The following is a 17,020-nucleotide window of genomic DNA, read 5'->3' as shown; positions in this document are numbered from 1 at the left end:
ATAGGTCATCTAAGTAAAATAATAAGGTACATTGTACAAAAATCAAGAGGTACAAAATGTTATCCAATGGAAATAGTTTTCTTCATACATTGTCCCCCGGCCACCCAGTTCCTCAACTCTGAGACAACTATTTTCAGTTTCTCGTAGACAACATATTAATTATTATATAATAAATATTAGGATTAAATGATACTAAATTATTTATTATTAAGTATTAAAGACTATTATATTACCAAACATTGTACTTAAAAGTCAGAAAAACATGAAAAGATTTTGTAATATATGTGATGAATAGAGAATATGCATTTATAAGAGATCTTACTAATTAATAAGAAAAATTACCTTTTTATTAAGAATATTTGCCCTAGCTGGTGTAGCTCAGTGGATTGAGTGTGGGCTATGAACCAAAGGGTTGCCGGTTTGATTCCCAGTCAGGGCACATGCCTGGGTTGCAGGCCAAGCTTTGGGGCCATGGGAGAGGCAACCACACATTGATGTTTCTCTTTCTCCCTCCCTTCCTCTCTCTCTCTCAAAATAAATAAATAAAAATTAAAAAAAGAATATTTGGAGCTGCAAGCACCAAAAAAAAAAAAAGCCCCTCAATGACCAAAGGTATGCAAACTTTAAAACAATATTTTATTTTTAATTATATTTTATTGATTATGCCATTACAGTTGTCCCAATTTTCCCCCCTTTGCCTCTCCACCCAGCATACCCCACTCCCCCAGGCCATCCCCCCACCACTGTTCATGTTCATGGGTTATGTGTGTAAGCTCTTTGGCTACTCCATTTACTACACTGTACTTTACATCCCCATGGCTATCCTGTAACTATCTACTTGTACTTCTTAATCCCCTCACCTCTTCACCCATTCCCCCACATCCCCCTCCCAACTGGCAACCATCAAAACCCTCTCTGTATCCATGATTCTGTATAAATTATTTATCACTCAGCTTTGCAGAGTTAAAAGATTGACATTAATACTCAGTATAGATATTATTATACACTGTTCATGGACATTCAGTAAAACCTTCTAGAAGAGCAATCTGATTAATTATATCAAAGTTTTAAATGTGTATATTCTTGAAATCATAAATTTTACTTTCATGATTTTGACTCCAGGTCACAATTGGTCAAATGCACAAAGCTATATATGCATTACAGAATTGCTTTTTAAAAAAACGATTTATTTATTTTTAGAGAAATGGGAAGGAAGGGAGAAAGGCAGGGAGAGAAACATCAATGTGTGATTGCCTCTCACCCACCTCCTACTGGGGACCTGGCCTGCAACCCAGGCATGTGTCCTGACTGAAAGTGGAACTGATGACCTTTCAGTTTGCAGGCTGACACTCAATCCACTGAGCCACACCAGCCAGGGCCAGAATTGCTTTATAACAGAAAAAATATTTGTACAAAACCTAATGTCCACCAATGAGAATTGATTAAATAGCTTAATCAAAATTTTACTGTCTATATAGTAAAATGTTATTGTATCACTTAGAAGGCTTTCAGCTACAAGTGTTAAAGATGGCATAAAGTAAAAGGGGATTTGTTGTCTTATGTAATAAGAAGTTTTACTACAGAGTGGCTCTAGGGTAGTTAAGTGCTCAATGGCATCATCAAGGACCCAGTTTTCTTATGTGTCTCCTTTGTCCTCTTTAGTACATTAACTAATTCTCTTTATGATCATATTCAACAAACATGTACCAGGAACTGACTCGCTACTGAGATACATTAATGAACAAAAATAGACAGTTCCTGACCTCATATATTTACAGAAAACATAGTGAAAAAAGTAATAACAGAGTAAGTGTTATATGATGCCATTTATGAAAAAAGATTCATTTAGGTGCAAACATAATACCCAAACATTTTCTGAGTATGTTTACTATATGATGTTTACCACATGCCAGGGCCTGTGGTAAGTACTTTAAATGGATTACCTCATTTCATCCTCCCAACAAACCTATGAGTTAAATTCTTTTATCCACTTTAATACTGTATATGTATAAACTGAGACTCAAAGAGATTGAATCACACATACATTGACTGGTACAGTCAGAATTTAAAACTATGTTTGTCTTCAAAATTCATACTCTTAACTACTATGTTAAATAACCCTTTGAAAAGTAGAAAACAAAAATCTAGAAGGAAACAGACCAAACTTCAATAGTCATTTATTTTTATTTCACTTTATGGTACTTTTAAAATATATTTGTTTCTTTGTTTGTTTCCAGAGAGACAGAAAGGAAGAGAGGGAGAAAAACATCCACATGTGAGAGATACACTGATTGGTTGCCTCTTGTACACCCTCAGTGGGCTGCCTGGCCCACAACCCAGGCATAAGCCCTGACAGGAAATCGAACTAACAAGCTTTTTAGTTTGCAGGCCAGTACTCAATCCCCTGAGCCACATGAGCCAGGGCTACTTTTTAAATTTTTAAAAAAATTTTATTATTTTTAATATATATTTTATTGATTATGCCATTACAGTTGTTCTATTTCCCCCTTATTCCCCTCCACCCTGCACACCCCTCCCCTACCATTCTCCCATTTAGTTTATGTTCACGTGTCTCAGGTTCTTTAGATTCTATATTTTCCCTACTATTCTTGCCCTCCCCCCTATTTATTTTCTGCCTACCATCTATGCTACTTATTTTCTGTACCTTCTCCTTCTTTCTCCTCCTCCCACTCCCCTGTTGCTATTCCTCCATGTGATTTTCATTTCTATGGTTCTGCTCCTGATCTAGCTGTCTTCTTAGTTTGCTTTTGTTTTAGGTGTGGTTCTTAATAACTGAGTTTGCTGTCCTTTCACTGTTCATATTTTTTATCTTCTTTTTCTTAGGTAAGTCCCTTTAACATTTAATATAATAAGGGCTTGGTGATGATGAACTCCTTGAATTTGATCTTATTTGAGAAGCACTTTATCTGTCCTCCCATTCTAAATGAAAGGTTTGCTGGATAGAGCAATCTTGGTTGTAGGTCTTTGGATTTCATGACTTGCAATACTTCTTTCCAGGCTACTTTTTTTAAAGTATATTTTATTACTATACTATTATAGTTGTCCCATTTTTTCTCCCCTTTATCCCTTTCCCGCCTCTACCCCCATTCCCTCCAACATTCCCCTCCCCACCTTAGTTTGTGTCCATGGATTGTACATATAAGTTCTTTGGCTTCTCCATTTCTCATACTATTCTTAACCTCCCCCTGTCTATTTTCTACCTACCAATTATGCTTCTTATTCCCTGTACTTTTTCCCCCATTCTCCCCTTCCCCCTCTAGTACCCCTCCATGTGATCTCCTTTTCTGTAATTCTGCTCCTGTTCTAGTTGTTTGCCTAGTCGTTTTCTTCTAAGGTTCATTTGTTGAGAGTTGTGAGTTTGTTGTCACTGACCATTCATATATATGAGCTTCTTCTTCTTAGATAAGTCCCTTTAACATTTCATATAATATGGGCTTGGTGATGTTGAACTCCTTGAACTTGACTTTATCTGGGAAGCACTTTATCTGCCCTTTCATTCTAAATGATAGCTTTGCTGGATAGAGTCATGTTGCATGTAGGTTCTTGCCTTTCATGACTTTGAATACTTTTTTTCAGCCCCTTCTTGCCTGTAAGTTTTCTTTAGAGAAATCATCCGACAGCCTTATAGGTACTCCTTTGTAGGTAACTCTCTCCTTTTGTCTTGCTGCTTTTAAGATTCTCTCCTTATCTTTAATCTTGGGTAATGTAATTATGATGTGCCTTGGTGTGTTCCTCCTTGGGTCCAGCTTCTTTGGAACTCTCTGAGCTTCCTGGACTTCCTGGAAGTCTATTTCCTTTGCCAGATTGGGGAAGTTCTCCTTTATTATTTGTTCAAATAACTTTTCCAATTGTTGCTCTTCCTCTTCCCCTTCTGGTACCCCTATAATTCGAATGTTGGAACATTTAAAGATGTCCTGGAGGTTCCTAAACCTCTCCTCATTTTTTTGAATTCTTGTTTCTTCATTCTTTTCTGATTGTATGTTTCTTTCTTTTGTTCCAAATCATTGAGTCTCTGTTTTCCTTCCCTTTGCTGTTGATTGGTTCCCTGTATATTTTTCTTTATTTCATTTTGCATAGCTTTTCCTTCTTCCTTTATTTTGTGCCTGAACTCATTCACTTCTGTGAGTATCCTGATTACCAGTGTTTTGAACTTTGCATCTGATACGTTGGCTATGTCCCTGTCACTTTTTTTCTTCCTGGAGTTTTGATCTATTCTTTCATTTGGATCATATTTCTTTGTCTTGGTGCACCTGTTACATTGTAAGGGCTGGAGCCTTAGGTATTTACCAGGATGGGGCAACCCACTTCAATGTGTTGTGGCACTATCTGTGGGGGAGGAGTCAGAGAGGGAACAATGCCACTTGCTCGGCTTTTGCCCCATATTGGGTCACTTTCTCCACTACCCATAAGCAAATTGGGCCCTTCTGGTGCTGATTACCAGGTGGGTGGGTTTGTGTACATTCTCAGATCCTGTGGGCCCCTCCAGTGGACTCTCCTGTGAGACTGGCAGTTACTCCCATCTCTGCAACCTCCACAGATTTTTATATCCAGAGGTTTGAGGCTTTAGTTTCCCATGCTGGAACCCTAGATTGCATAGTGTTTCTTGCTCCCCAGTTGTTCCTCCCAGTTTATATGCAGGTGAATGTGGGACCACCCAGTCCACCAGTCTCCAACTTGCGTGTCCTCACCACCCTGGCTTCCCATCTCTGCCCCTCCTATAAATTTGGATGAATGTTTCTTTAACTCCTTGGTTGTTGGACTTCCATACAGTTTGATTTTCTGGCAGTGCTGGTTTGTTTTCTGTTTTTAAATTGGTTGTTACCCTTGTTTTGGTTGTGTGAGGAAGTGAATCCTGTCTACCAATGACTCCATCTTGGCTGGAATTTAAAAAGTCATTTTCCTTAGGAACTGATGATTTGAATGCAGTTAAACCACAAGAGCCAGAAGAAAGAGGGAGGGAACAAGTTCAAGGGATACATTGATAGACTGGCAACAGGTAGTAGTAGTTGATTGCCTGAAGGTCTTAGGGCAGTTTGAAACAGGGTTCTTGGGATAGAGGGGACAAACAGAGCTTATAATCAGAAAGGAATTTTAGATGCTGTATAAAATTTGGTACTGCTTCAGCATAGGGCCATGTGTGCATTTTACTGAAGTGAAATACTGTTAATAGCCAAGGTCATTGGATAAAAGTAGGGCAAGAAAATTATCATTCATTGAAATATTTATTGATTATTCAAGGATATAGCTATGCTATAAGTTGCAGAAATACTGGTGAACAAGATGAATAAGATTCTTACTTTTATGGAGCTTGCAGTTGGAGAAGTGGGCAAAGGTCAAATTATGGAAGGCCTTGTAGTCATGTTAAGAAATGTAAGATTTGGATTTGTTCTAAATGCAATGAGAAACCACTGGTGGGTTTTATGCAGGAGAATGGCCTAATCTTATTTCTGCTTTGAAAAGATTGTTCTGGTTGTTATGTTGAGAACGTATCATGCAAATAAGTGTAGAAGTGGAAGATTAGTTAGAAAGATATTGAAATAGTTCAGGAGAGTTGATAGTGGCTTGGATAAAGGTGATGGCAATGGAGATGAAAAACGGCAGACTTGTATGTGTTTTGAAGATAAAGCTGACTGTGCTTGATAATGGATTTGATATGGGAGGTGAGAGGAAGTGAGGAATTTAGGATAACTTGTCACTTACAGAGATAAGAAATGCTGGAGTGGAAGGAGCACATTTTGATAGATGTTGATTTCATATTGGATATGTTGAGTTTGAGGAATTTGTGGATGTGTTTAGTGGGACAGTTGGCTGTGTTGGTATAATGCTCAGAAGGCTGGGCTGGAGCCCTTCATTTGGGAGTCATAAATGCAAAGGCAGTTAACTGAAGTTGTGAGAGTATGTACGATTGTCTAGAAGAAGAGGGGATGGGGAGTGAGAAAAGAATTGGGCATCCAGCAGAACGGACAACACTGACTCCTGAGAGGCTTGGAGTAGGCAGAATTCATTCTACCAATACTATGCTGGCAAAGGTCACTCATGAGTTCATGCTCCCTCAAATCCTATGAATATCTTTTAATCCTTATCTTTCTGAACTCACAGCTGCATTGTGATACTATTGTTCACTTCCTGTGAAACTACTTTCCAGGTTTTCCATTCCTTCCTACACATTTCCTTTACCTTTTTTGTTTACCTTAAACTTTGTTATTCCCCAGGGAAGACTAAACAGTTAGACTTTATGTTGGACTGTCAGGAAGGACTTCTGGAGCCACATCTTCTCCAGAATCAGGAAACTGTTAGCAAATTTTGGAAGCTGTTGGTTCCAAAACTTGATGGAGATGAGGGAAAATTCCAGGTAGAGTGAAGAGCAAGTACAAAGGCCATGAGATATGAATGTGCTTGATGTATTTGAAGAACAGGAAAGAAACCCATGTAGCTTGAGTAGAATGATCAAGGGAACAGCAATAAGATACAAGGTTACAGATGTTATGGGATGGGAATGGAATTCATTTCTAAGGGTTCTTATAGACGCCATTGGGAGGACTTTGGGTTTTAAGCTAAGTAAAATGGATAATCACTGGACAATTATGAGTAGATGGTTCCTTATTGTTAGGTCAGAGTCGCTCAAGAAACTGGACAGATGCAGAGAGCTAAGGAGAGCAGGGTTTATTAATGGGGAATAAGAGGGAAAGTGGAGCCAACCAAGGGATGTTGGGACTTGTGGGGAAAGTGGAGCCAACTAAGGGAGGTTGGGATTCACTCAGTTGTTCTTAGGTCAGGGTTTTTAAATACAAAAATCTGCGAAGGGCATCAGACTTTGATTGGTTGGAGCTGGTTGCTGGGTGCAGGCTCAAGTTAAAGCTACATCCTGTTATGCCAGATAGCCTGACCCCAGACCTGAATCTTCATCTGTTTTTCCTGGGTAGGGTCTGCAGGCAGCTTTGCACGGTGACATTTTCTCACCTGGTGATTTTCATTTCTCCTAGGCCTGCCTAGATCTAACACTCACAACTAATGTTTTATCAGGCTTCCTCTGGTTGAGAATGGATTGAGGGGTACTAGAGCTGAAGCAGGGAGACCAACTATCACAAAGATGCAGGCAACAAATGATTTCGGCCAGGACTAGCGTTAGCAGTGAAAATGGTGAAAAGCTATCAGATGCTGGTTGTACTTTTAAGGTAGAATAAACTTAGCTTCCAGATAGATGAAGTGTGAACTGAAAGAGAGGAGACTAGGTTGACTCCAAGGTTTTTGGCAAGAGTGCATGGAAGGACAAAATTGCCATTTTCTGAGGAGGGGAAGGCTATATGGGAGAAACAAGTTTGGGGAGGAAGATTAGAAACTTGGTTTGGGACATGTTAAATTTCTAATACCTGATAGGCATTCAAATAGAAATGCTAGATAGAGCAGTTGGTTATAAAGGTCTGGAGTCCAAAGAGACTAGTTGGAGATACAAATTTAGAACTCATTGGCTTAATGATGGTATATACAGGCATGTGACTGAATGAAGTCACCAAGGGAATTAATGTAACTGAAGAAAAAATGATCAAGCCCTGGGGAATGTTTTAAGGAGAATGGAGTCATAAACTATATTAAATGCTGTTGCGTCATTGGTTTTTCCTTTGTTCCTCCCTCATTCACTCATGACTATAAACATGATAAAGCTGTGCAGAACTCAATCTACTTATGCTCAAACTCAGATTCAAATATCTTTTCTTCTTTTACCTTCCTCTAAATATGTACTATAAACCTTATGCAATGTTCTGAACTATTATGTTCCAATCTGGGCCCCACACTGCAAGTGATACTGAGGCAAAAAGCATAGCACAGTAGGACTTTAAAAAGATGAGGCAATTTGGCCTGGAGAAAAGACTTTCCAGGAAAGACAATAGTTATATCAGCTATGTGGTGTCAGAATTAAAATCCTTGACTTGACAGAACAACTTTTCCAAAAGTGGCATGAAAGTCCCAGGCAGTAGTGACTTCTCTGTGACTTTCAACATGATAGTTACTCAATTTTCCAAAATCATACTCTTTTTCTGGCTTTGAAATACTAGTAAACAGTGTGGTGTATAGTGTATGTCATATCTAATTGATATTGGGGTAGTGGTTGCTATACTGTAGTGACAGATTCTGGAAACAGCTACGACACACACTTGGAATCTCACAGTCACATAATCAACCATTTTACTAAATACAAGCATGTTTTCATTCACATACAGCTAAAGAAAACATTTTTTTTTCACATTTCATTACAGTGCACAACAAAGTGAGGAAAAGTATACAGTACATTTTATTTTGGAATATGAGACAATCTATTCCAACATGCAGTTGTAGTCTTTGTTACAAGTTAATCTTTTCTTTACTTATGTAGTAAAATAGCTTCTAAAGCTTTATCCTTAGTATTGTTTTAACACCTGATTTTTTCACACTTATTTTCTAAAACCCACTTATTGCAGTGACAACAGCACTGAATTCTACTAAAATGATTTTTAAAGTTTCTAGAACTTGTTTAAGCAATTAAGCTCAGCCACCTTTGCTGGATCTATGCTGAGTATTTTTAAACCTGCCTAAAAATGCAAGGAATGGGAAAAGTATACATATAGTGTATTTTAGTCAAAAAACTGTAGAGAAGTTTTGTTTTCATCTTTTTTTTTTTGAACTGACAGAATCCAGTCAACTCTCATCTATCCACTGGATAATCTTGCTTTCAGAATCTTTTAAACATAATTAAGTATAGTAGTTGATAAACTTTGTATTAACCCAAATTACCATCTTTTATTTTTCATCTACACTTGATCTTAGCCAAAAGGCTGAAAAGCAATTTTTACTTGTCATCTACAATCACAGAACTGTCAACTTAATTACTCTGCCTGGTCATGTTAAACGTAAGTAGAGATCGTGATTGGTTCATTTGTAGTTAGTTGATGCTGCAGGTTGGTTGAAGAATGTTTGTTTCCATATATTCACAATTTGGCTTCTTTATTTTGACTGCAGTAAATTTCCACATTTTCAAATTCAATCACATTCATACTGAAGTTTAACACTATATCTCAAAGCAATTTACCATTCTTAGGCTTTCCTATCACAATGAATATGAGAAATCTGACTCTAATCAGAATTTTTGTACTGTGAAAAGTATGGCTTTTGCCTAGCTGAACTGGCTACAATTCAAAAAATAATTTAAAGCATCACCTCTGTTCAAGAAGGTAATGGAACCTCAAGCCAACCGTTCCAATTTTCTGATGCAGTTATCTGTCTGTTCACCTGAGAATTAAGAACTTACTTTCTAGGGCAGACAGGAACCTAGTATAGGTATATGGCAAACCGGTGGCCAAGGTCATTGTGAGGTGAGTATTTTATCCCCATCCCACTTCCCATTGCTGTATTTGGTTCCTTTCAATAATATGTCCACTGTGTTTCAGTGATAAGAACACTTCTAGCATACACAGTTCTAAGGTGTTTTCAGTTGTGCAATTATTCACTTGTTTAAAGCCTTCTTGTCAATAACACCTGAATGGGCTTTACCTTTGATTGATCCCTAGGTTCCCTCAGCATTATAGTTGAGTTGTGATCAATAAGGAAACATCCTAACAAGTAGAGAACATTTATTTACAGTCATATCTCTTCCAAAGTGAACAAATTAATAACAGTTCCTTCATCTGACAGCAAGACAATGCAGTGAAACAAGAACTAGGAGTCAAGAGACCTTCACCTTGGCCAAGTGAATCTCCTGCCTCTTAGTTTACTTTTGTAAAATGGAGAAGAAAACCTCACAGCCCTGTTAATGCGGATTAAATAAGTAATTCAAGTGACTGTAAGGTGTTTGTAAGAGTTATAGTGCCTCCTGTTGAGAAGGTACTCAGTACAGGATTGGTGAGTGAGTGCCTCTGTTTTCAGAGGCAATCCCTGTGTTGTTGCCATGACCTGAAGAAACAGGCACATTGTTTACTTCTAGATTGCAGTTGCCAATGCAGTGAAACCCCAGGCATAGTCAGAGGGAAAAGAGGGTATGGCATTTGAGTTAGTGTTTCTGTCTTCTACTTACAAGGTATTTTGCATGGGACAATTTCTTTCACACAGCTGGTTATTCTATCACACAGCTGGTTATTCTATCACAAGGGTGTAGATTTTCCCCAATGTGATAATAACAGTGTGCAAACAGTCTCCCTTTTCATAGTCACACAATTTTTACTAGAACACCAGGCCTTAAAAGGGTCTTAGTAAATAGCTGGTCCACACCCCTCATTTTATAGATGAGCTGTTTAGAATCTCATTGGTACACTTTAACCAAATCTAGCACACACGCTTGGTACAGGATAATCTCACGAATTAAGATAACCTCAGTTTTTTAGTTTTGCTAATTGTTCCCAGTGATACACTCTTCTCCCCCTTACATATGTCTTTATTTTCATGACCAATGAATGAACTGAAATACCAAGAAATAGTTGTCTTATTTGTGGGTATATTTTTCTGGGGCCTGGCTCCCCAAACCTCAGGCTCTTGACATGTGGTTTACAAAGGGCACACGGAGCAGCCACTGCCCAGCATGAGCCACAAAACAGTGCTTGGCCCATGCCAGTAATGCAGTCCCTCAGTCACAGCACCCAGGCTCCCTCGTCCATCTGCCCACAACCTGTCAGAGTGCCCCTTGGGAAGGAGGTTCACTTGGTATCCAAAATTAAGGTTGGGTTCTCTTCAGTGACACAAGGATTCTATTCATTTCGATCACTTTTAAGTTCAGATGGGAGAGCATGTTTTGGAAATAAAAAGGCCTGACTAGCACAAACATCTCCTCTCTGATTTGACAACCTCTTCTGAAGAGTGAACCACATTTGGTACAAATCCACTCTTCACCCCTTCCCAGCCCTCCTGGATTGTAATATCCCCCCTTTTAACCAGCTCATATATGTCTTTCGTCAGGTCTGTGAAGGCTTTCTCCACATTAATGGCATCTCGGGCTGATGTTTCAATGTACTTCATACCGTACGCAGCAGCCAGTTTCTCTGCCTCATGGCGAGTCACTTGCCTCTGTGTATCCAGGTCACACTTGTGACCCACCAGAACAAATACAATTTGGTAGGGCTGAACATGTACTTTGGTCTCTTCTAACCACTCATGGACATTCTGGAAGGACCTGCGGTTGGTAATGTCAAATAAGAGAAGACCACCTACTGAGTTCCTGTAGTAGGCTCGAGTGATGGATCTAAAACAAAAGAAAGAAGTAAAGAAAAAAGGTCATGCCCAAAATCCTGTACGTACTTCAATGAACTTAGTGTGTTCTACTGTTTATAGTTACTGACACAGTTCTTTAGTAAAAATGATTTTCTTTTTTTTAACAATGGAATACAAATGTCACCCCATAAGCATAAGAGAGGTGAATTTTCAATTGCACAAAATTTTGAAATGACATCTTCTAGAAATGAATGCTCATAGCCTTAGCGGTATTTCCCTTCGATTCAGGTAGAACCACAGCTAACTCTCTCACCCCAACAGCTGAATAACTGAAGGGGACTTCCAGTTCTGTAAAATAAGATACCCAAGTCACAGGTTATCCTGAGGCAAAATGAAATAATGAATGCCAAAGCATACTGTTACTTGGAGGGCTCATTATAAATTCTAGCAGTTGAAGCACAATTTTTTTTAAAAAGGTTATTTATTTTTAGAGAGAGGGGAAAGGAGGGAGAAAGAGAGAGAAACATCAATGTGTGGTTGTCTCTCATGCACCCCCTACTGGGGACATGGCCAGTAACCCAGGCAAGTGGCCCACCTGAAATTGAACTGACAAACCTCTGGTGTGCAGGCTGGCGCTCAATCTACCGAGCCACACCAGCCAGGGCTGAAACAATTTTTAAAAAGATAAATTTGTCCTGACTGGTATGGCTCAGTGGATTGTGGGCCGGCCTGCACACTAGAGGGTCGTCAGTTCCATTCCCAGTCGGGGCACATACCTGGGTTGTGGGCCAGGTTTCCTGGTGCAGGGCATGTGAGGGGCAACCACACATTGATGTTTCTCTCCCTCTCTTTCTCCCTCGCTTCCCTTCTGTCTATAAATAAATAAATAAAATCTTTAAAAAAAATTAATTTATGGCTGTTGGCAGAAAATGCTTATAAGTATATAGATATATTGCAATACACTCCATTTCCCAATTGTAACTCACATGTTTCTCTATTATTCCATTATTATTTTAACCCAACAGGGGTCCTCAATGTCTTCTGTGAGGAGAAACACAATTTTGTGGAGAAATGCAATTTTATTTTTATTTTTCAGGACATTGGGAATAGAAAAAAGAGAGATGGTCTGCAAAGGCCTTGAGCAAAGTGCCTATCAGCCATTTTTCCTGACACATTTCAGACAGGCTGAATAAGGAGCCATCAGCTGGGCAAGACTGCCTAAATTGCCAAAGCTTCCCCTTAAAATGACATGATTTATTTAAATCATTATAATTAGAATATTTCTAATTACAATATTTTAAAAAATATATAAATTTGCTATACTTCTCAAACAGAAGAAACCTCATCTTTTTAAAGATTTTATATTTTTAGAGAGGGGAAAGGGAGAAAGAGGGAGAGAAACATCAATGTGTGAGAGAAATTGGTTCCTTTTGCATGGCTTGGCCCCACAACCCAGGCATGTGCCCTGGTAGGGAATGGAATTGGTGACCTTTTGGTTTGCAGGCCGGTACTCAATCCACTGAGCCACACCAGCCAGGGCCAAACTTCAGCTTTTTTAATTTCTTGATTTGAGGAATCTCATTTCAATTCACATTATAGTACTTTGCTTCGATAATTTTAGAGCTTAGAATTATTTGCTTCTACAACCAGCTGTGTTATACTATTGGGCTTTTTTTATCAATGCGTATTTTTAGGTTTTCTGTCTTCTTGGATGAAGAAGATAAAAATGAGGGCTGAATAGTTAAGGCTTGTGGCAAATGGCTTAATAGTAACAGAATAAACATTTTCCAGAGCGTTAAAGTACAGACTAGATGATGGGAAGAGCAAATCAGTTCAAGTCTCTAGAACCAGCCGAACCAGCCAGCCCTAGGGAATGAAAACAGTTCTAATTTCCTTATGTTTGAAGATTCATGGATACATGATTAAAAGTTTGGATTTGTGAACAGCTTGGTTCAAGACATGAATAAGAACACTGTAGAGCCCTTTCAAAACTCTAACATACATTATTACATCAGTATTAGAAAGTAACCGAGAGTATTTAGAAAAGTAACAGAACCCCTTTTAAGCACAACATAAAGCTGTAAAAAAATTAAAACCAGTACATCAAAAACTTTTTTTGCCCTGGCTGGTGTGGCTCAGTTGGTTGGTCGTCGTTCCGAAAACCCAAGGGCCACAGGTTCGATTCCTGGTCAGGGCACATGCCAGTGTTGTGAGTTCTGTCTCTGGTCGGGATGCTTGAGAGAGGCAACCAGTGTTTCTCACATGGATGTTTCTGTCCCTCCCTCCCCCCTCTCTAAAAAACATATGAATGAGCATGTCCTCAGGGGAGGATAAAAATTTTCTTGAACAAAGTTCAGACAAATGACAAACTGGGAAAATATTTTATACTATGCATGCTAGAAAAAGGGTAATATTCCTAATCTAAAAACACTCTAACAAATCAATATCACCCAATAATAATCAGTGGATATGAAAAGGCTATTCATACAGATATTGCAATAAATATAAAAAAGACACCTTTCTTTTTTTTAAGATTTTATTTATCTTTAGAGAGGAAGGGAAAGAGAGAAGGAGAGAAACATCAATGTATGGTTGCCTCTCGTAAGTCCCCTGCTGGGAACTGGCCTGCAAGCCAGGCATGTGCCCTGACTGGGAATCGAACTGCAATTGAAGACACTTTTCTTCACTTAACGAGAAATGCATTCACCAGTTCAAAGTGAACCTGTACAAGGATATTTGCCAGTAGTGTTTGTGGAAGTGGGGATTTGGAGACAACTTAAGTTTGTAGTTATCTTTTCTCCTTATCCCTCTTCAACTACCTAACCAGTATCTTCTATGCTCAATTAATGTTCAATAGATGAATAAATTATCATAAACATGGGCTATTGAAGCCTATTAATCTAGTTCCTGATGCTCAATGTGACTTTAGTCCAAGTTGCTCTCTCAAAGTTTTCTTTGTATATTGCTCTCTGTCACTTCTGTCTTTATACATAAGCTGCTTCCTTTCCCTGGGCTTTTTTTTTCCATCATCAGGCCTCATATTCTCCAGGTAGTCTTTCCTCCCTCTATATATTACACATATATTTACAAATGGTACATATTACAAAGGAAAAACTAAGGATCGTACAAGAAAATTACACCTGTTCATTGATTACACATTATGTGCTAAGATTTATAGTAGGGAGTGGACATACAAACAAAAAGAAGACTCTCTGTTGTGTAATTGCTGATGATCTATTTATTCCCCACCCACTCCACTCTGCTAGCACAGAAGTTTTTAAGAGGGAAGGGCCCGTATCTGTTTTGTTTACATGATATCCCCTTGTGTAAATTTCTTCAGAAACAGGCCCCATGTGTGAAATGGAGTGGATGCTCACTGAATGTGTGCTGATTGCAAGAGGGAATCAATCATCAGTATCTATTTCATATATATATGAGACATATATATAAATATAATACACCTATATCTGTGCTTATGTCTATCTTTACATCATATATGTCTATATATGTTGGGATGACCTGGTCACATTTAAAAAAGTACGTAGTGTAGGGATTGAGATTGATGAATTACAGTGATCAATTCCTACTAGCTTGTTAGCCACCATGGGGCAGGATGGTGGAGTTGTGGTGCAAGCCATCTGTGTTACTGACTGGCCTTTCCTGCCAGGGAGCTTCTTTCTCTGCATGGAACTCCCAGCTAGGGGAAGGTGGGCTTAAGCAGAAACCCCCAGACCTTCGGTACCCCTACGAGCTGGAGCTGGCCAAGACCAGGACCAGGAAGTCCTCTTTCCCCAGGGGCTGTATAAGCTCCGAAGACCCTCCCACCGCTCCCGGCTGGGAATGCGCTCTCACCTGAACCTCTCTTGACCCGCGGTATCCCAGATCTGGAGCTTGATGCGTTTTCCTGGCTCAATCTCCACTAGACGCGAGAAAAAATCCACCCCCACGGTGGGGTCTGAAACCTGGGCAAAGCGGCCCTCAGTGAAGCGGCGGATCAGACACGACTTGCCCACCGTGGAATCCCCGATGACAATGAGCCGGAACTGGTACAGCCAGATGGCCTCCATGGCCCAGGCTCCGCAAGTCTTATCCCTGGCCCTGTGCGGCGAGAGGGGTCGTCCCGCCAAGGCCTCACAGAGTGCGGCTCGGTCCGAATCTAGATGTGTTGCCAGCACATCGCTTGAGGAAGCTCGGGGTGAGGTAGGCCCAGGCGCAGGGAGAGCGGAGGGATGGATGCTGTGCTCACAGAGGTGATGAAATGGCAGCAGCATCAGCACCACGCACTCTGACTCATCACCGACAACCAGGTTACTGTAATCCCCCGCGTAGACGCGTCTCCTGGAGCCACCGCATTGTCTGTAAAAGGAGCGCACGCAGAAACGACTGAAAAACCATTATTCCCTTCTCTAATTTTTCCACCCACCCCTTCTTCTTAATTATAAATGTGTAGCTGTCAAATTGCAAAAGTAACATCTCTTCTTAAAAGTAGGGGAACAATGCAAAAATGTACACAAAAAGCAAAGCCCATGATTATCTGTGCCTCACCCTCCCCAAGGTATTTCACAGCTTGTTATATATTCTTCCACATGGATTTCCTGGCGAAAATATATGTATATATGTATACATGTACATATATAATAAAACATACATGTATACATATATACATTTGTTGCCTTTGATTCTACAAAAACGGGATCAAATGGGACCAATACCCTGACAGTCGCTTTTCGCAATTAACAAAGAATCGTAGACATCTCTCCGTTTCTGACTAATCTTTCTTTTGTCATGACAGTGTTGTAATAAACATTCTCTTAAGTATAGTCATACATTATTTCCTTGAGATGGAGTCTTACAAGAGGGCTTAGGAACTCAAATAGTATGAGTATTTTAAATGTAGTGGATGTAGGCATTATATGCAACTTGTAAAAATATTGACTAATTTAAATTCTAGTCAGCAATTTCTGAAAAGACTATTTTTTACATTATTTCAATCATCATATGCTATATTCTCTCGTAATTCTTGCCAATCTCTTGTAGTTAAATAAAAAGGTGTCTCTGCTGTGTTTTACATTTCCTTGACTACTAATTTCCCTGTCTCTACTGTGTTTTACATTTCCCTGGCTACTGGTGCACAACACCAGGTCTTGTGCATTGGCCATTTGTATTTCCTCTTCTGGGAATTGCCTCTTCAAATCCTTTTTATTTTTTCTATGTGATCTTTCATCATTGCTAACATTGCTTTACTCATTTTTGTTTTTTAAAACAGTTTTATCGATATATAATTCATATGTCATCTAATTTGTTCACTTAGAGTGTACAATAATTTTTAGTATAGTCGGTGTTGTGCAACCATCACCACAAATTTAAAATATTTTAATCAACTTAAAAAGAAACTCCTGTGACACAGGAGTTTTAGCCAACATCACTGTGTCCCATTATCTTTCTAATCAACCATTAATCTACTTTCTGACTCTGTACATTTCCCTATTTTGGACATCTGATATAAATGGAATCATATGATGTATGGACTTTTGTGTCTGGCTTCTTTCACTTATTGTGTTGTTTTCAAGATTTGTTCATGTCATAGTATGAATCAGTCACTTTATTCCTTTTTCATAGCTGAGTAATATGCTATTGTATGAATATACAACATTTTATTTATCCAGTCATTAGAATGGTGGACATTTGGGTTGTTTCTAATTTTTGGTTATTCTGAATAATGCTGTTATACATATTTGCATACAAGGTTCTGTTTGAACACATGCTTTGAACTCTTTTGGGTTTAAACCCATGAGTGTAATTCCCAGATCCTATGGTAACTCTATGT

The 17,020-nt window shown here is 39.0% G+C and overlaps 1 protein-coding gene across 1 annotated transcript; it reads right to left on the bottom strand.

The window, feature by feature from the left end:
• Positions 1–8,188: 8,188 nt before the first annotated feature.
• RAB39B (RAB39B, member RAS oncogene family) lies at positions 8,189–15,438 on the bottom strand. The gene is made up of 2 exons (XM_037153770.2): positions 15,046–15,438; positions 8,189–11,224 (listed from the first exon to the last, which is right to left on the bottom strand). The coding sequence occupies exons 1-2, from the start codon at positions 15,258–15,260 to the stop codon at positions 10,798–10,800; spliced, it is 642 nt and encodes a 213-aa protein (XP_037009665.1). The 5' UTR covers positions 15,261–15,438; the 3' UTR covers positions 8,189–10,797.
• Between the last annotated feature and the right edge of the window lie 1,582 nt (positions 15,439–17,020).

The sequence above is a fragment of the Artibeus jamaicensis genome, unplaced genomic scaffold (assembly GCF_021234435.1).
Source record: "Artibeus jamaicensis isolate MK-2021 breed Jamaican fruit bat unplaced genomic scaffold, CSHL_Jam_final contig_374, whole genome shotgun sequence".
In the NCBI taxonomy this organism is placed as follows: Eukaryota; Metazoa; Chordata; class Mammalia; order Chiroptera; family Phyllostomidae; genus Artibeus; species Artibeus jamaicensis.
The sequence above is the reverse complement of the archived record's forward strand: the minus strand, read 5'-3'. Positions and strand labels throughout refer to the sequence as shown.

Coding starts and splice junctions, on each gene's coding strand:
- RAB39B (XM_037153770.2), bottom strand. CDS start 15,260: ATGGAGGCCATCTGGCTGTACCAGTTCCGGCTCATTGTCATCGGGGAT. Junction 11,225..15,045: donor GCGGGTCAAGAGAGGTTCAG/GTGAGAGCGCAT, acceptor CTTTTGTTTTAG/ATCCATCACTCGAGCCTACT.